We start from the raw sequence: 20,213 nt of genomic DNA on the forward strand, positions 1-20,213 counted from the left end.
AGAAACGATAACACCGTTGGTGTACCGCATGAAAAAGGGTTGATATTCTCTTCCCTACACCCGCTGCAAAACTTGTTCCAACGGCAGCGGTATAAAGACTTTGTTGCTGGTCTTCTGGCCGAAAGCAACACCTCCATGACGTCATCAGGGAGATCCCAATCCTTGTACCTCAACCTTTCAGAAGCCAAGCGTGAAGGTTGAGGGTTCTGGTGTCTGGATGGAGAACCTGACCTCCCTTCTGCGAGAGAAGATTCTCTTTGAGTGGAAGACGGATTGGAGGTCAGATGGACATATCAAGAAGGTACCACGTTCTCCTGGCCCAATCCAGGGCAATTAGGATCATGGTTTTCCGGAATCTTCTCAACCTCCTGATCATTTGAGGAATAACAGGGACTGGTGGGAACGCGTAAAGGAGTGCAAACTCCCAGTCCACTACGAACGCATCTCCTAGAGCTCCTCTCGGGGGAAATTCCCTTGAACAGAACAGATCGCACTTCCTGTTGGTGCTTGTGGTGAACAGATCCACCTGAGGGGTTCCCCAAAGGGCGAAGATCTCTTGAAGGACTTCCTGAGCTAGCTCCCACTCGTGTGAGACTGTGCTCTGCCTGCTCAGAGCGTCCGCTGTCAAATTCTTCTCTCCGGCTAGGTGGACTGCCGATGGAGAGATTCCTTCCCGAATTGCCCAAAACCAGAGCTGCATTGCCTCTCTGCACAGTGGCAGTGATCCTGCGCCTCCTCTTTTGTTGAGGTAGTGCTTGGCCACCGTGTTGTCCGTCATTATCAGGACATTTCTCCCCTGTACTGATGGCAGGAAAGCTTTCAGTGCTAGTCTGATCGCTCTCAGCTCTAATAGGTTGATGTGTAGTCTGGACTCCGATGGAGACCAACGTCCGCTGATGGTCAAGTCGTTGGCATGGGCTCCCCACCCTGTGAGCGAGGCGTCTGTGACTACTGTTATCTCCGGCCATGGTTGCCAAAACAGTTCTCCTTTCAAGATGTTCTCTGGATAGGCCCACCATTGAAGGTCGCGGGCTACCTTGTCCGGAATCCGGAGGAGATCTGTCATTCTCCCTGAGAATTGTGACCACTGACTTCTCAGTGCCCACTGAAGAAATCTCATTCTCAGGCGAGCCTCTGGCACAAGGAAGATGCAGGATGCCATGAGGCCTAGCAACCTCAAAAAGTCGAAGGCTGGGAGACTTTGGGCATTTTGAAACTTGGTGACCATCTGTAGAATATCTTGAGCCCTCACCTCTGGTGGCAAGGCTTTTCCCAGGGAAGTGTCCAGGACCGTGCCAATGAACTGGAGTCTCTGTGATGGTATCATCTGTGACTTCTTTAAATTGAGGGAGAAGCCCAGTTAGTTAAGGAAGGGGCAGACATAATCTAGCTGGGTCTGGGCCTTTTCCGAAGATACGGCCCTGATCAGCCAATCGTCCAGGTAGGGATAGACGTGGATCCCTTCCCTCCTTAGACTCGCCACCACTACCGACATCAGCTTGGTGAAGACCCTCATGGCGGAGGTCAGCCCAAATGGCAGAACTCGAAATTGATAATGAGAGTTGCCAATTGCGAACCTCAGGTATTTCCTGTGCTTGAGAAGGATTGGCACATGGAAATAAGCATCCTGAAGGTCCAGAGATACCAGCCAGTCCTGGAGGTGGAGGGCCTGAAGGATCTGAGAGAGAGTTACCATCTCGAACTTGTCCTTCCTGAGGTACTTGTTCAATTCTCGTAAGTCCAGGATGGGTCTCAGTCCTCCGTCCTTCTTTGGTATGAGAAAGTAGGGGGAGTACTAGCCCTTGTTCCTGTCCACTACAGGTACCGGTTCTATGGCACCTTTCTCTAGCAGGTCCATAATTTCCTGCAAGAGGAGCTGATCTGGAACTTTTAGGGAGCTGTTCCCCGGTGGATGACTCTGAGGGATGTGTAGAAAGGGTAAGCAGTAACCTTGGGCAACTGTCTCCAACGCCCAAGCATCTGATGTTATAGCCTGCCATTCCGTCAGATGGTGAGTTAACCTGCCCCCTACAGGTGTCTTGTGTGTGAAGGCCTCAGAGTGGTTTGGGGGCGGCTGATGCAGATGCCGAGGGTAAAGAGGCACCTGCTGCTGCTGCGTTCTTAGTACTCTTGACCCGTCCACCTCGGGTGGATCTCCTTTGGCCTCTTTGAGCCGGCTGTCCTCTGCCTTTCCCGAATGCGGAATAATAGAGAAAGGACCTTCCTCTCGCAGAGGTTCCTGAGGGGCGAAAAGGAGTTTGGCGGATAGCAGCACCTAAGGATTTTGCTGCTGCTTTAGAAGTCTGTAACTTTTCCAGACTGTCATCAGCCTTCTTCCCGAATAATGAAGAGCCTATTCAAAAGTCTGGCCTGTACATCAGGGGCAAAGCCCGACTTTCGCAACCACGCATGCCTGCGGATTGTTGTACTTGCCGCCATGGCCCTGCTGATACTGTCAGCGGAATTGATGCCCGTTTGAAGTGATTCGCACATGGCATCTTTGCCATCTTTAATGATGTCAAGGAAGGCTTCCTTTTCCTCTCCTTCGGGTATGCAGTCAGCTGCTGATGAAGCACACTCCCATAGCCTGTGACCGAACCTGGCGAGCGTACAGGTGGCGTTGATGGACTTCAACGCCATACTACAGGCAGAGAAGACTTTCTTTGCCATAGAGTCGTACCTCTTGTCATCCCTATCCTGTGGGACAGTAGGGTAAGCAGTCCTACTGCTGGATGAAGTTGCCGCTTGAACCACCAGGCTCTCTGGGGTCGAGTGTTTTGACAGGTATTCAGGGTCAGCAGCCGCTACCCTATATTTTGTCGACAATCTTTTATTGATTGCTGAGATAACTTCGGGAGTTTCCCAATTAGATGCAATTTTTCTTTGTAGGGCTGCATGGAAGGGGACCACCGGGTCCTCCTATGGGCCTTTGTCCAATATATCTGTTAGATCATCCTGTTGGAAAACAGGTGAAGGCGCAGACCAACCCATAAACTCAATTATTCTTGCCATCAGGGTTCTATATGGTGTTTCGGCATGTTCCCCTGGGTCTGGCTTTACAAATTCCACTTCTGGGGAAGTGTCCAGTCCACTTGCCTCATGAAGTGACTCCTGTAGTTCCTTCAGCCTTCTTTCTTCAGAGGTGAAATCCTCTGCAGTAGGCAGTGTGGTTCTCTGTAAACCAAATGTTTCCTGGTCAGAATCTTCCCCTTCTTCATAAATTGAAGAAAGACCAGGGTATTCTGACCTCTGAAAAGGAGTAAAGCCCATCTCTAGGGCCGAAGGAGCCAAACTCATCGTTATTGGACAAGAAAATGTCGATGTTGTCGACACCGATGTAACAGGCTTCGAAGGCGCTGAAAACGGCATCGAAAAAACTGGAAGGGGTCTCGAAGAACTCGAGAGGATCGGGATCCTACTCGAGGGCATCGACGACAGTCTCGGCTTCGTGCCGGAGGCCCTTGAAATCACTGTTGCCTGTGGAGCCTTGGTCCTCTCTTTCATCCGCGTCGACGATGGCGTCGAGTCGATCGACCGATGCGTCGAGGAACCCTTCGACAACAGCGTTGATGGTGTCGATCCGTGCATCGAAGGAATCTTCGACGACGGCATCGAAGGAACCCTCGACGACGGCGTCGAAGACGGTGCCTTCTTACCCGATGGCTCATGGCGCTCTCGGGTGGAATGTTTCGCCGGGTGCTGCGACTCACGATGTTTTGATTTTTTGGGTTTTTCACCCGGGGTATCACCCTCAGCTGTCTTCGAGGGGGTCGAGGCCGCATTCTCGAAGACGCTTGACATTTTCTTTCTGAATTCCTCCCACTCAGCTTGAGAACTGTGTTTGGTGGGACAGGAGACTCTTTCTGGGGACACAGAAGACGACGAGGAATGGGACCTTCGACGTCTCTTTTTTGAGTGTCTAGATCTCGACGAATGGTGGGAGCTGCTTCGAGATCTAGAATGGGAATGTTTTCGACGGCGAGGAGACGAACGCCTCGACTCAGCCGACAAAATCTTCGAGGAGGATTTGGCTGACTTATCTCTCTCAAGCTTCCCCTTTCGCTCCTTCAGGGCTTTCGCCGTCATGGACATGGAGTCCTCACACTCCGAACAATGGTGCTCGGACCCAAAGCACCATAAACAGACCCTGTGTGGATCCCTTATTGACATTTTTTTACCGCAGTCTCGACATTTCTTGAAGCCGGATCGCGGCGTCGTCGGTTCTGATGAAGAAGCCATCGAGAACGATAAGGAATATTCGAGTCGAAATAGATAGTAAACCTGACTGAACTGAGCAGCGATGTTCCGAGGCCCCACGAAGCGCGGAAAAACGGAACTGAGCAACGGGCGCAGCGCGTGGCTATTTATGGGCATGGTGACGTTGGCGCCGATACGGTGGCCGTCGAGGGACATCGACTCGGCAGACGTCGACGCGCAGCGCCCTCTACAGAGAAAAAATTTCCGAGGCCAGCAAGCTGGAAACGTATTATCAAAGATAAGGAATACATCGGAGGACACAATCCCTTCGAAGGTTTCTTTTAAGTTGCATAGAGGAGTAGACACGATGAGTCCTGTCTAGCAGAAGTTCCTCGGATGAGGGGATGTCCAGGATGGATCTAAACAGCGCCTCTACGTAATCAGGCAACTCCTGTTTCTGGAACTTGTCGCGGAACACCCCGAAGACGGACATTGTTTCTTCTTGAGCTATTTTCAAGGTCTGTTTGTTTTGCCCAGATCTCCTCTAAATGATCTTCGATGGACTTCACTCTCTTGGTCAGCACTTCGACGTCGTGTGTATGCTCGCACGCCACATTTTCCAGCTCGTTACACTAGTTTCCAGGCCTGTAAGATGTGTTGTCAGGTCTGCTAGCGAACTGGCCAAAGAGTCCTTGGAGGTTTTAATTTCGGATTTGATCTCTGATGTAATCTCTTGCTTGAAGGCTTTAAACATTACCTAAAAGTCCTCTCTGGAGAGAGCCATATTCAAACCTTGACCCAGAGGAGGAGGTGGGTGTATTTCCGCCGTAATGGTGCATGGACAGGGCGGGAGTGTCGTTTGCAGCGCCAGGAAAGCTTGCCTAAATCAGCTGCTAAGCAGAAAACACGGGGTGTGTTTTCTGCTTAGCAGCTGATTTAGGCATTGCTAGTGCATGCACCGGCTGGAAGTCCCCGCAATTTCAGTACCAGAGTGCTAGCCACCTCAGGAGTTGGGGGTGGGAGGAGGGTGAGCTTTCTTCCGTCGGAAATATGGAGGGAGCTTCCGCTTGAGGAACAGAGTGCGGTTGGGTGACAGATACTCTCGGGCTAACTTGTCTCTCTCCGGGGTGTTCAAATATTTAAAGCAGTATCACCCCAATCACTCTCACAAATTTTTCCCCTCCAGCTGATCCAATCCCCCACTCCTCCTCTCCCAGGCAGGTGGGCCATCTCTTTAGGTGCTATCACATTCCACACCCCAGGACAGTCCTCTCATTTCTCCTTAGTTCTTGCCAATTGCTCCCCAATGGTCGGGGCCACCACAACAACTGTGGCCAGCGAGCAGAGCTCCGTGAGCAAGGGAGCAAATGTGGACCTCTTATCCGCCTGCGCCACCACCACCCGCACAGGGCTGCTGCAGCACTCCAAAGCGCAGTGGGCGTGAGGGGTATTCTCCAGGACTCCCAACTCACCGGTATGTAGCTTCTCGGGAGCGCGACATCAAGCACTCCGCCTCAGCGCTCCGCACCGGAGGCTCCTCAGGGACACGGGAGCGCCCGTCAGGGAACGAGGGCTCCCAAAAGCAGAACGGCAGGCTCCAAGGCCAGACAGCGCGCCCAGGGTCCTCGCAGATCTCTGTCTCCCTCCTCCGGGTCTCCACTCTCAGGGCGGCAGGAGTCCCGCGCGCACGGCGAGCCCCAGCGAGTCACGGCCAACACACAGGGAGCTCCGAATCGTCCACCCACTCTCCTCAGCATAAGCGACAGGGTCCGTTGCGCCGGGGGGCACCGAAAGGCTGCTCAGGCACTCCACAGTCAATGGCACCTTCATCTGCCGCCATTTTCACCTCCCGCTGCCAGGATGGTTTCAGAGGAAAATATCGGCTCCATCGGGCATCAGGCTTCGCCGCTCTCTCCTCAGAGGTGCCGCGTTATGTCACGACTTCATACAACAGAAATCAGGCAAGAATTCAGGTGTTAGGGCATTGATACGACGAAATTCGGGCACCTGCTTATGGAGCTCATAGCAGGCACGTCCGCATGGCGTGCTGCTCAGCCACGCCCCCCATGATGCATCAATTCTAAATATCTTGCGAGAGATGTATCTGGCGAAGAGTTCTTAAACTGCCAAAGTAATTTCCCATTGCCGTTATTAGATTTGAAAAGGGGATTCGATCTTGAGTAGGGGTTTATTGACTAGTTTTAATGTTGTGCTTAGAATTATGAATGCAGAGTTAGATACTCTCTATTGGGACTTAAATGAAGTGATGTACTATGAACCGAATGAGAGCTCAATTTGTCCAGTGAAGTCTTTTAGCAACTTTTGTGGTGGTGTATTATCTGAAATTGGGTCCACTCGTGAAGAGTTACTTTTTTAGACCAGATTGTACTAAAAAGTCTCTGGTAATATGGGACTGGCTCTCTACCACTGAACAAATGCAGTTGTTTCTCCTTGTCTCATCTTGCAGGACTACATAAGAAATTGGGAACTTTGGCTACCTTTTCATCGACTTATCTTAGCCGGTTGGTAAGGAGTGATTTTCTGAGATTCCAATGGAATTTAATTTCAACTAAAGAAATCCTCCTTAGCTAAAATAAAATAGGAATTGATAAGACAAACTCTAGATTCTGCAGAATGGAAAATGTGTTAGATACAACAAAACATTTGTTACTTGAATGTCCTATACTTCAATCCAGCCAATTTCTTTTTCTTTTTCATAGTTTGGATGGGATTGACCTAGAGTATTTGTGGGACAGATACTTGGGAGGGTTTGTAACCTCTGACATGATTGCAGTGGAGGTAAGTTTGAGGGCAATTAATTTATCGGAATGGGTGTGTGATTAGCAAATCATAGTTAGCCCAGTTGAGGAACATGTTTTAACATGTATGTAATCTTTGGAAAAGTTGTTATCAATGGCATTTCTTTATATTTTGCTAGGAATATGTTGAATTGATGTTTAATATGAATTGTAAATGAGCTTTATTGTTTAAGGTGGTTTATATATGAAATTATATTGTTTGTTTTTAGAAGATTTTAAGAAATGTGGATTGGCCTGTGTCAGTTACGTTCATCTGATCTCCAACTTATTGAATTCTATGACGATAAACGTTTGGATTCAATGTTTCTCCACATCTTGTCACCAGTAGTTAAAAATATGCTGCTGGAATCAATAGAAAGTTTGCTACTGCTGGAGTTTGATTTGTTACGCCCTAATGGGGCGGATGCGACCTCGTTACAACAACCACAACATGTCCCAGCCTCTAAAGCTCTTCTTTGTAACAACCCAATTCAACCTCAGGGAGATAAAGGACCTCCTGTCCTCAAGACTCCACCTCTATACCTGGACCCTCTGAATGTGGGAAGGGTCCCTCCAGGTCCTGATCTGAAAATAAATCTCACCTTTTGGGCAAACGCTTCTATTCATCAAGTGGGTAACGTTACCCCCAAAAGAACCTGCGAAAAGGCCTAACCTTGCTACATCAGACTGGTCTTGGTTGGCAAATACCTTGGTGCCTCAATCGTCATTTTAGCAATCCAGCCATGAAATCACAAACCAACGACAGGAACTCCTCACAGTTTATTTTTCAGCTCCACCAGCTTGCTTGAAACTAGTCTCCTGGAATACGATGGGTTTTGCCCACTTGTCAAGACCTAGTGAAATAAACTTAGGAGAGACTACCTGATTAATCTGCATGAGACGTGGTTGAGGAAGTTGCCAATCTTGGATGGTTTCGAGTTGTCCATCGTCCCAGCTGTGAAAGGACACCTTGGATGTCCATCGGCGGGCCTCCTCACAGCAGTGAAATTGGGCAGCTGTCTGAAACTCCTGAAGTCAGTTTCTTCAAACCTTCATATACAAGAGGCTGTGATTGGATGGGAGTCTGACCCTTCCATGGTTGGAGGTGATAAATGTGTACTGGAACCCAGCATTCATTTCAAATGAATCATACATAGCCCAGGTCACTACACATTTGGACGATGCATTTATAACCCAGCAGTCAACTTACATCATCATTTGTGGGGACCTTAATATTCCTGATCTAGTGCAAGCAAGACAGGATCAAATATGGCACTACAATGATCCACGGCATGTGAGACGGGATATGTGGAACTCACTCATGGACTTCATTCCTTAAGGGTAACACCATGGGAGATTTGCCTGCTCAGCTGACATGGGAGAACATGGGTTCTACTTTTATATTGGACTATATTTACATGTCTTTCAATTTCTTCCCTTTAGTGAACAGCTTTCGTGTGATTAATACACTCCAGAGTGACCAGAGTGACCATCACCTCCTCCAGTTGGAATGGAGAGCATCTGGTGGGGCTGCTCAGGATTACATGCCCATAACGGTTGATTCATGCAACAAGGGACTACACCTTAGACTGTCGTCTAATAAAATCAGAGTTTTGACCTCTAATTTTGAGAAAATTGAATCCATGACCAAATACTCCCCATTGTTGGAGGAGTTTAGCTACCATCCTAAAACCATAGGTTTCTTGCCGAAGAACTGCCATGAAATCTAGACTATGCAAGGATCTCAGCGAAGCCAGGTTGGCCGAACTCAGCTATAAAAACTGGCTCCACATGTCAAAATAGCAGAGACATCAGAAGGATGCTGAGACTAAGCTGAAAGCCTTAGCTGGTAATGATCCACAGGAATTTTGGTCTCTGATTAAAGTATGATATTAAGTGATGACGCCCTCTACTCTCTGTCCTCGTCTATATCCACAAGTCTCGACCAACTCTACCCTCTTACTTCCTTCCTCCCTTCTCGCAAACCTTCCCAACCCTGGGTTTTCCCTCACCTTCTGTCCATGCGTCGTCTCCTCCATCGCCTTGAACGACGTTGGCTCAAATCCCCTTCTCTGACTAATCAATCCTTCTATTTCTCATATCACTCTCTCTGCAACTCTTGTCTAAAATCACCCAAGCGCTCCTACTACTCTAACCTCCTCCACTCACAAGCTTCTCACCCCGCCGAATTTTCCAGACCCTCTCTTGCCTTCTTTCCCCTCCTACTCCTGATCCCTCTACCAACTCTCCCCTCTCTCCCTCCGACTTTGCCAACTTCTACTCATCTAAACTTCTCTCTCTACACCAAAACATCCTCATCTCCCCTTCCTACTCCCCTCCTCCCTCCTCCATCTCCCCACCCCTGCTAGCATGTCTAACTTCTCTCCTATCACCCCATCCTGTTTCTCCCTGTTTCTGTCCAAAACTCCCCCTACTGCTGCCCCTCCGATCCCCTTCCCACCTCCCTTATTCCTAAAATCTACCCCCTCCTCATTCCCTACCTAACTACTTTCTTCAACATTTGTCTCTCCTCTGCAACCTATCCTTCAGCTTTTAAAACACACCACCATCATTCCCATCCTGAAGAAACCTTCTGCTAACCCTCTTCTTGCTTCCAACTTCTGACCAATCTCGCTTCTCCCCTTCCTCTCTAAGCTCCTCAAGCGCCTAGCCTACTCTCAACTCTCAGCTTTTGTATTCACTGACTCTCTCCTCCCCACCTCTCAATCTGGTTTCTGTCCTAAACACTCCACTGAGACTGCTCTCACATTCATACTTAATTCTCTCCTCACTGCTTTCTACGCTAATCAATCCGCAATTCTCATCCTCCTTGATCTGTCTGCTGCTTTTGATACAGTATATCACCCCTTACTTCTTAGTACTCTGTCCTCCTTCATCTTCAAAGGCTCTGTTCTCACCTGGCTCTCCTCTTACCTCTCCAATCGTTCCTTTGCTGTCTCCTGGGGCGGCCGCACCAACTCCAACTTCCCCTTGGACTATGGTGTCCCCCAGGGCTCTGTACTCGGTCCTTTTCTTTTCTCTCTTTATACCTCCCTTCTCGCCCCCGTTATCTCTTCTTTCGGCATTTCTCACCATTTCTATGCTGATGACACCCAACTCTTTCTCTCCTTCTCTTCTTCCACTCCCGACCTCCATCACACTCTATCTTCCTGCCGTAAGGCCATCAAAAACTGGATGTCATCACATTTTCTTTCCCTCAACACTGACAAGACGGAAGACCTTTTCTTTCCTCCTAACACACTTTCCCCTATCCACCCTCGCTTCATCCACTTTCCCCCTTCCAATCTCCTCATCTCCACACATGCTCGCAATCTTGGTCTCTACATTGACTCTTCCCTCTCCTTCTCCAACCACATCTCTCTCACCTCTCGTGCCTGTCGGCACCATGTCTTCAACATCCGAAAGATTTGCTCCTTCCTCACCTTCCATGCTTCTAAACTCTTAATCTCCTCCCTCATCTTCTCCCGCCTCATCAACTGCTCTTCTCTCCTCTTTGGACTCCCTGTCTCTTATCTGGCCCCCCTAAAATCCATCTACCGCTCCTCTATCCGTACTCTCTGTCTTCTCAGTCCTCACGATTCAATTTCCACCTCACACTCAACTTGGCTGGCTTCCCTTTCTCTCCCAATTTAAATTTAAATTCCTCTGTCTGGTTTTCAAATCTCTCCATGACCTCGCCCCACCCCCTATCTCTCTTCTCTCCTCTCATTTTACACTCCTTCCTGCTCTCTCCGCTCGTCTGACCTCCTTTTACTCACTGTACCCCTGGCCCCATGTGCCTCCTCACGCTTCCGTTCCTTTCAGCTCTTGGCCCCCTACATTGGAACTCCTTTCCTCTTTCTATCCGCTCCATCCCCACCTACTCATTCTTCCGCACCTCCTTGGAAACCCTTCTTCTCCACTCTGCCCCTGACTTTCCTTCCCTACCTTCTCTCCTCTGCTTCCCTTCCTATCCCTTTACCCTCCCTTCCCCTTCTTCTGGCACCCACTTGGTCTAAAATCTGTTATTTGTAACCATCTTTCCCTGCCTCCTCTCCCTTTCCCTTCTCCCTTCCCTCCCCCCCTCCACCTAAGTAAATTGTTCTACATATTGTCACACTAGTTTGTTTCATGATTGTAAATATGCTTCTTTCATTATTGTACCTTGTTGTTATACTGTAAAGCGCTTTGGATTAAAGCGCTATTATAAACCTAATAAACATAAATTCGACGAGTTTTCTTCGAAGGTGGATCAATCTAACACCAAAAGTGAGGAGATCTGGACTGATCATTATGATAGACTTCATACTGCGACCTCGGCTACAGGGACAGCTGAGTACAATCCTAAGGACACCGGTTTATGAGATTGTTGTTCGAATCAAGAAGTTAAAGACTTCTCGAGCACCAGGCCTTGATGGGCTAACATACTCAATGCTCAGAGAGTATCCAGAAGACTGGGCTATTTTTAAAGCTATCTTGTTTAAGCAAATTTCTATATGTCATCAAGTGCCCAGTTCGTGGAGGATAGCGATAGTGGATCCGGTACTTAAAAAGGTGATCGAAATGACCCGAAGAACTATCGCCCCATCGCTCTCCTCGTTGTCATCGGTAAACTGTATGGCATGATTCTCTTTTAATACTTTCATGGCTTTTGTCGGTCCATCAACAGTTATGATCCTTTTCAAACCGGTTTTGTGAAGGGACTGGGCACTGCAGTCAACATCCTCCTGCTGCAAATCCTGAAGGAAATCTCACAAAGACAGAAAATTAAGATCTATGTGGTCTTTTTGGATTTGATGCAAGCTTTTGACCAGGTAGAGAGAGGTTGCTCTGGTGCAAAATGAAGAAGAAGAACTGCCCTATGGCAATTCTGGATCCCATCAAGGCCATGCACTCCGATACCTCACTGAGAGTTAGATTAAGCCAAGCCGGGCTTCTGCTAAAGAAATTATGAACCTGAGAGGCGTGAAACAAGGGTGTCCAATGGCCCTGGCTCTTTTTAACTTGTTCCTGGAAGATATGCCTGAAACCTTTCAGTCTATAAAATCATGTCCTCCTAAGGTGGGTGGTTCTCACTTATCGCGATTGCTATACGCCGATGATGTAGTGCTCATTGATCAGACCCTGGTGGGCCTACAGAGGCAACTTGATGCCATTCAAAATGACATCATAAAGACCGGGCTCGAGATCAACAAAGGAAAAACTAAAACCATGAGTTTCGGCTTATCTGTGAGAACTAAGAAACGCCCAACATGGCATATCAGTGGTGAGAAGATTGAACATGTCGAATCTTTTAAATATTTAGGTGTCTGGCTAAGCAATCTAAGATCAGAAGATCCTATGTTAGCCCATCTTTTTGAAAAAATTAAAACATTAACTAGCCAGGCATGTGCAATAAACAGAACATTTTGGCACTTTTCCATTCTCCCAGTTGTACCATTCTACAAAGCTAAAGTTATACCAGTTGTAAATTATGGAACTGATGCTATGTTCAACATCTCGGAGCCCCTGTGTAACCACCTTGAGGGGGTCTTTTGGAAAAGGGTGTTGGGTGTTCCACAATCTACCCCGATTGCCATTCTTCATAGAGAGTTGAAGTGTATTGCCAACTGGAACAGACTGGCCTTTTTTTGGAAAATGTTGCTCTACTCCGAGACCACCAATCTTGGAAATGATCCATAACGAAAAGATGCAGGACGACAACCCATCTTTGCTGGGCTGGTGTTCGGCTATGACGTCATGTTTGGAAGATATTCGAAGCTGTCTGGAACAATTGCTGACAAATCCCATGCGAGTCAAACTAAACTGAAAACTCTTGACTGGATCCAAACCTTGGATCTTGTTAACGGCTTTCGTTCAGTAGCCCATTTGCCACCAGAAGGTTGGAAACTGAATATCATTTGTACCTACCTGAAACAATTTCCGGACAAAAGAATCAGAGACCAATTTTTGCGACCTCACCTGAATCTATATCCAACAAATGAGATCCAGGCAATCCGGGATTTGTCTAAAGAAAACAATTGTCAGTTTTGTAGTGACACGACCGAGACTGAAACCCTAGTTCACATTGTGACTGAGTGTTTGCGCCTCAGAGAGTTACGCACTAAGCAATTTAGATCTCTATTCTCTGATTTTGACTTGCCGCACTTCAAACTCGAAAGAGCTACCTTGTGCCCAGACAACCTGAAGGGCATGCTTTGAGGAACTCCCAGGCATATTCCCAAAGGGGAAATAGAGCCTATCGATGTAACACGCTGGGCGCGGGAGCAGGTCTGCTCGGGAACTGGCGCGAGAGATAACTACCATGCCAACTTTGCAGTGTTGTCGGTTCATGGAATTCTTCTCACACATGAAGAGATTTTCAGAACACAATTTGAGAAACTAGGTGTCCACTTCCTGGGTGATATGGTACAGAACGGTAAAAGTATTCAATGGGACGCCCTTAAGAACCGAGGCCCCTAGAATGCAGTTTCCATGCTATTATATTTTAGGTTACGTGAAACTCTTGTGGGACATGGGACGGATTCCTGCAGGCCCCGCTTTCCTCCCTCTTAGCCCTGTTTGTGACCGACCCCCCACATAAACTCACTGGCGTGGTCTCGGCACTATACAAACTTATCACATCTCTTCGCCCAGGCTCCCCCCCCAGTGTTATTCAGGGCTAGGTGGGATAGGGCACTAGATACACCCCCATCAGAGGCCCAATGGCAGGTGATTTTTTAGCTTGACCCGGAAGATATCCCTGAATTCCAGGTACCGCTTGATAAGGTTTACATTTCTACATCAGTTTTACCATTCTCCAGCACAACTTCAAAATTACTACCCTGAGACAGCAGCTACATGTCCACGGTGTAATTTTGACCCGGCTGATCACTGTTGTCATGTACAGTCCTTCTGGGAGGTAGCATACAGAATCAGGGGCAAAATGGTCCCAGATTGTCTACATGACTACCCAGTTGCTTGGTTACTTGCTTTTTTTGAGTTTCCCTCCAAAATAGAACAAAAACTCCTAGCCATGGCCTCTGTAGTTGCCAGAGCATTAATAGCTAAAGCATGGAAAAATACAAGAACACCTGTGGTGAAAAAGTGGATCCACATGTTGAAAATCGGTGAATGCCGGCAAACATTGTATCGGACTTCCCTCGTCCCCGGATCTAGACCAGTAGACTACTGGGATCTATTTTAGGCATATATCATTGGGGAAGAAGACCCGTCCTAACCCGGACCCAATCAGGATGCCCTAGCTGGATCACAATGTATCTCCCTCCCAGTAACATTCCTTTTAAGAAATACCCTACAAGCACAACCATACATGGATTAGCTTCTCTCCTTCTGTACTCTGCCTGAATCTGTATAAATTTGTGTATGTATTAGCACCTTTTTGTTATTGTGGGTTTTGGGGTGGGATAGGGTGGTGGGGGTTGGGGAACAGTAAAGCTGTTGTTGTCAACTTACTGGTGTTGAAAACTTGAATAAAAATAGATTTTAAAAAAAAAGAACATTTCTAGATGGATTTTCATGTGTATAACAGAATGCTATTATCTGGCAGGCAAAGATTCGCCCAAAGGTTTGAGGGCGCATTCCACTAGAGGGCTGGCTGCTTCCTCGGCTCTTGAAACAGGAGTACCTGTGCAGGACATCTGCAGTCTGGCAACCTGGTCGTCCCTTCATACTTTCAGTACATTTTACTGTATAGACTCTTTATCAGGAGAGGAGGCCAAATTTGGGAAAGCCGTCCTCGAAAATATCAACAAAAAAAACATTCTTGGCACCCACCTCCTAAGATAGATGAGGAATACGTGGGAGGACACAATTCATTCGAAGAACAAGTTACTTACCCGTGGTAACGTTCTTTCGACTGGATGTTCCTCCCACGTATTTCTCATTGCCCTCCTATCCATTCCCTCTTGCTTGCATAGAATTTCCATGTCTTACACCTTCCTTTCTCGCAACGTCAAGGATGTCTCCACCTATTGCACTTCATACAAATTAAACTGGGAAAAACTAGAACTGAGGTAACGGTCAGTGCGTGTGCTTCATATATCAGCGTCAACTTCACAGCGATGGACGCTACAGAGGCCGTCGAAGACCATGACTTGACGCTGCACAATGCTTGACCCTATGAAAAAAACATATCCAATGCAGCTGCAAGCATACTTGGATATATCAAACATGAGGAATACATGGGAGGAACATCCAGTCGAAAGAACGTTACCACGGGTAAGTAACTTGTTCTTCTGCGCCGAGTTAGAACGCGGTTGAATGACCACACCCAAGGACCTAGCTGTGACCTTCGAGGGTTGGAACATTGTATCGATTCATCAATCTCCAAATTAAACAGGTTTTTCTGGTAAAATGCCATTTTGCAGGACTTTGTATTGGACATTGGGAAACAACAAACCCTGAGGTTCTCTCCAGGAATGCCGGAGTAGAACAGACACAGTGCCCATCGAATATGTCAAACAGTCAGCTGTGTCAAGTTGGACTGCAAGATCTGGGTTGTGGCCTATTTGCTATTACCAACAATTCAGTTAAAACTCTCCTTCATCTTCACAGTGGGCAAGTTCTCAAATGCTCTGAAGATCACGCTTCAAAGACCTTGGGCCTCATTACGAGGTTAGAGGCAGCCATGGCGCTATTAGCGCCATGGCTGCCTCCAAAACCCTTCCGACTCCGGCCTGTTGAATGGAGAAATTACCGGTCCATTCCGAGGTCGAGGGGACCGGTAATTCCCCATTCACCAGGGCCATTCCCCATTCCCATTTGAGTCCCCATAGGGCTCAATGGGAAGGGGGAAGGCGGCAATAACGGTACCGCAAATTGCGGTACCGTTATTGACCCCGGTATCCCTTTGCGGGTGCCGTCCTTAACGCCTGCAAAAACCAGGTGTTAAGGAAGGACCCGCAAAGGGAACTCGTAGTAGGGCGGTAAGGGATTACCGGCACCGGTGCCCTTACCCGTGCCGGTAATCCCTTACCGCCCCGCTCGTAATGAGGCCCCATGTGTTTATTTAGTCAACACACAAGTGGCATTGACTGTCCTAAATGTAAAGCTCCTGGAAGTGATGACCTGGCAGAACATGGCATTCAGCTTCTGGCTCTGCCGCCTGGGTGTGAGTGATTTGTATTTGTATTTATTTAGATTTATATAGTGCTTTAAACCAAAGCGCTTTACATGAGAAACAAGCAATTACAACAAGCAATACATAACATTGAATCAAACCAGAAAACAGTACAAGGAACAATTTACATTATTGGTGAGGTTAAGTGCATATGGAGGGGGACTGAAGTGAGAGAGGAGGGTTAGAAGGTGAAGGAGGAGGAGAATTCAGTGGAGAAAGAGGAGGCTGAAAGATGCTAGGGGGGTGAATGGAAGAGGTAGAATTTTAGAGAAGTGGGAAATGAGGGCTAGGAGGAAGTAGAGCGGACTGGGAGGGGAAGGCGGCTCCAATGGAAAGGAGCAAGAAGTTGGAAGGAGCGGAAGCGGGCAGGGGCACATGGTGGGGGAGGAGGAGAAAGAAGGGAGAGATCTGCAGAACGGAGAGAACGAGAAGGGGTGTAGAAAGTGAGAAGGGAGGATAGATAGGGAGGGGCAAGACCATAGAGGGCTATGAAAACTAGACAGAGGAAGTCAAATGTAAGCTGGGTGAGAAAAGGGAGCCATCCTAGTGAGTTAAGGGAAGAGGAGATGGAGTTGTGAGGTCAGAGAAGGCAGAGGGAGCGGATAGCGCAGTGGTAGATAGATTTGAGGGGTGAGAGGTGTGAGGAAGGGAGTCCAAAGAAGAGAGTGGAGCAGTAGAAGAGTCTGGAGAAGATGAGGGAGGAGATTAGGAGTTTAGTAGTGTGGAAGGCTAGGAGAGGACGAATTTTACAGATATTGTAGAGGTGGCAGCGGCAAGATCTGGCAGTGAGAGAAATGTGGTGAGAAAGAGAGAGGTGGGGGTCGATGTGGATACCAAGGTTGGGATGGGAAGGACGTGGTAATCAGCCCTTTAGTCTCAGTCTGCACCACCAAGCTTTCTGGCGAGGGATGGGTTGAAAGAAAACTAGGAAATGAGCAGGCTAGACAATGCTTTTTAGCAAGATCTTGGTCCACCACAGGGACTGACAATTACTTCTTCCAAGCTGTCATAACAAGTGGGGCCACTGAAGAGTTAAAGGACAGAAGGATTTCCCTTTGGGGGTCATTGTCGAAAATGTCTGTCAGGTCAAAATGGACTCAAGGTTTTGTGGGAGCTGACAACCCCAAAGTCTCCACAACTTGGCGATGGTCCACTGATAACCGTGGGGTTTGCCAGGCATAGGCGATGGAATGATATGCAGCTCCGAAGAAGTGTCCAAACCACTAGCCTCCTGGAGTTCTTGAGCTAAGTCCAGAAGATCATTCTTTTCCTCATAAAAGTCCAAAGAACAATCCACAGCTTCACTAGCGTATGGTGTTCTCGATCAGTGAGGATGACACCCCATTCCTCGTCAAATATATGTTTATCTTTGAAAGAAATTAGCCCTTTGAAAGAGAAGCCTATTCCATTGGGATCTTGGTGCTAAACGGCAACGGTGTCGAGAGGGAAGGAGCAGATGTCAATGCTTTGGCAACCAAAGGTCCAGTCGTACGGTAAAGGCAGTGTGGTGACCATCGGCTGAGCCAGAACCAAGCCGACAGGCATGCGGTTGAGGTCTGAAGAGACACCTCTGCCAACTTCACAAAGTGCTGTAGACTGTGGGCATTGGCAAAGATGTCAAGCACCTGCTTCCCGAATGACTCAGGAGTCGAGGACTTAGTGAGGAATAGTACCTTGGGTGCAGGTGGCGAATTCTCCAAGGTATACCCTGAGCAGTAATAATGACTCTGCTTCTTGGAGTACAAAGAAGAATGATGCTTGGCAGAGTCAGATGGTGACCTGGACCTCTTGCTCCACTTTTTCTTCTTGTCATTCTGGTCCAGAGATTACTCTGGCTCCTTAATGGTCGTCTTCCTCAGCTCTGTTATAGGGGGACCTGGAAGGTGTCACATTTTTTCACACTTTCTGAAATAAGTAAAATGATTTGCTGCACGCTTCTTAAGGGTCTTGGAGTGAGTGGGCTCTGAGGAACAGCAAACCTCTATGTCATCATCATCCCCCAGGCAATATAAATATTCCCTTTTGGGGTCCAACAGGGACATTTGCTATCCTGCAGTCTGAGTAAGGCTTGAAGCCCAAGGCCTTTGTGGGGTTAGGTATGACGTAGCAAGCAAGAAAATCTAGTGGCATGTTCCAGAAAGTGCCTGCATGCATGGAAAAAGGGAACTTAGGTCATGCAATGCAGCATCTGCATGTATGTTGTCCCTGATGTCATATCTGGCACTGGACATAGAACCTCAAACATGAGGAATCTGTAGAAGGAAGGAATACATTAGAACATGCATATACAAAATGAGAATCTCCAAGCATGTAAACATGGTATACCATGGCAGGTACTGGTAAATCCTTTGGTCCTCTCTCAAGTGGGTTAGGTGGTATTGGACTAGTTTGTATGTTGCTGTCCCCTTTTGCGATGTGCTGCTCCTCAGTGGTACTTTCAGGTGCAGGTAAATCAAAATTCTGGAAAATATGATGGGATAAACATTCAGGTACTTCAAACAGGGTTAATGTCTTAACTTACTCAGCTGAATAATATTTTATGTAGAACCTGCAATTGACAGATAGGTTGAACACAATAGGTCTAATTTCTTTTCAGGAATTGATGTAATTACTCTCCTTGGTCTAAACACAAGAGCTCTGTATATGGTGATTGCTGAAGATCACAAGGCCTGCACTTACATACAGCTGTCCAACCACACTTACTGCTGTGCTGATTCATTTCTTTCCCATGACTGGAAGGCAAGTGTCAGGTCTGACAGGTCTAGACGGTAGGCAGTGGTGAGGTCTGTCAGGTCTAGCAGGTGGCCAGTGGGGATGCATAGAGTGGGAGGATGTTTTCTATCAAGAAGTGTCAGGTGTTAATGGGACTCTTATTTCCTTCATTCACCATTATAAGAGTGATGGGATCCCCAAGCCAAGATGGTTGAGTAGAAAATTGATTTGATTGGTTGAGAGAACAATAGCCTGAAGTGTCTAGCTTGAGCTCAGTGTTCTATAACTGCCCTTCATCCATAGACGTTTCTTGACATGTTGTGTATTTATTAAGCTCAAACTGGTACACCTCCAAACAAGCTGGGGGACATCAACTCTGCTGCGCAAAGCTATCGGCGTTTGTTACTACCAAATGAAGTTACTTTCATAATTAGTAATACATACTAGCTGAAAGGACTACCATATCAGACTCTAAATTCCCGCTTAAGTCTACAAAAAAGTTATTCAAAAGATAAACATGATGGTTTAATCCACTGCGACTAGTTTATCAATTCAACGTATGTGTCCAATATTCAGTATTAAACTTCCTCATTGGTTACTGTCCAAAAAATAGTATCAAGTTGTTTCTTTCTTCAAGAGTATTTATTCTCTAACAGTGATGTATCCACATCCAACATGTGTTTTGACCTTAATTTACACAGGTCTTCATCAGGACCATTCAATCACCTTCATGTTCATATTTTGCAGTAAAAGCATTTATACCAAATCATTCAAGCACAATTTATCATAAATCATACACTATATGTTGCACATTTTTTGGTACAGTAATCCAGTAAAAGTAATACAATTGGTAAATACTGCATAGAATGGGTATCAGAGATCGTTCCATATCCAGGGTGGTGAAGTTACAGTTTCGTAGGAAAACAGAAAAGAAAAATAGATATGTACACATAAGAAAATTGTGCATCCTGTCTTCCATTTCATATGAAATCGAGTGACTTCCATTTTTAAACACTATAATATGCATGCCTTCACCTGTTTCTGTTGTACATAACATTTAAATAATGAAGTGAACTCCTTTTCCATGCTTCAAGAACCTTGTGCATCCTATCACCTATTGCAAGTGAACTCAAATAACTATTTGCCTACTGGTGTACTACAAATCACTTCCGTTATACTTACATACATATTAAGAACAACAACAAAGTTATGGCAGAAAAAGTCACAAGTTCACAGCGCTTATACAGTGATTAAGAAAATAAACATCAAGGCTGCGGGTATCTGGGCGGTGTAGGTGTACTGCCAATACACATCCACAGGAATAGTTGAAGAAAAACAAAGATGTTCCCAGTCTCACTGCGCCAAGAAATTATAATTAGTTGTTT

General features: G+C 47.0%; 1 protein-coding gene across 1 annotated transcript in view; it reads right to left on the reverse strand.

Moving 5' to 3' along the window:
- Window positions 1-18,571, reverse strand: part of LOC138558352 (serine/arginine repetitive matrix protein 2-like) — a 321,979-nt gene extending 303,408 nt beyond the window's left edge. The window contains exon 1 of the mRNA XM_069642669.1: window positions 18,442-18,571. Coding sequence (XP_069498770.1) covers window positions 18,442-18,444 — 3 coding nt within the window. The 5' untranslated portion in view covers window positions 18,445-18,571. The remainder of the gene's footprint in view (window positions 1-18,441) is intronic.
- Window positions 18,572-20,213: the final 1,642 nt, after the last annotated feature.

Source organism: Ambystoma mexicanum, chromosome 1p (genome assembly GCF_040938575.1).
Source record: "Ambystoma mexicanum isolate Mex_15411 chromosome 1p, UKY_AmexF1_1, whole genome shotgun sequence".
In the NCBI taxonomy this organism is placed as follows: domain Eukaryota; kingdom Metazoa; phylum Chordata; class Amphibia; order Caudata; family Ambystomatidae; genus Ambystoma; species Ambystoma mexicanum.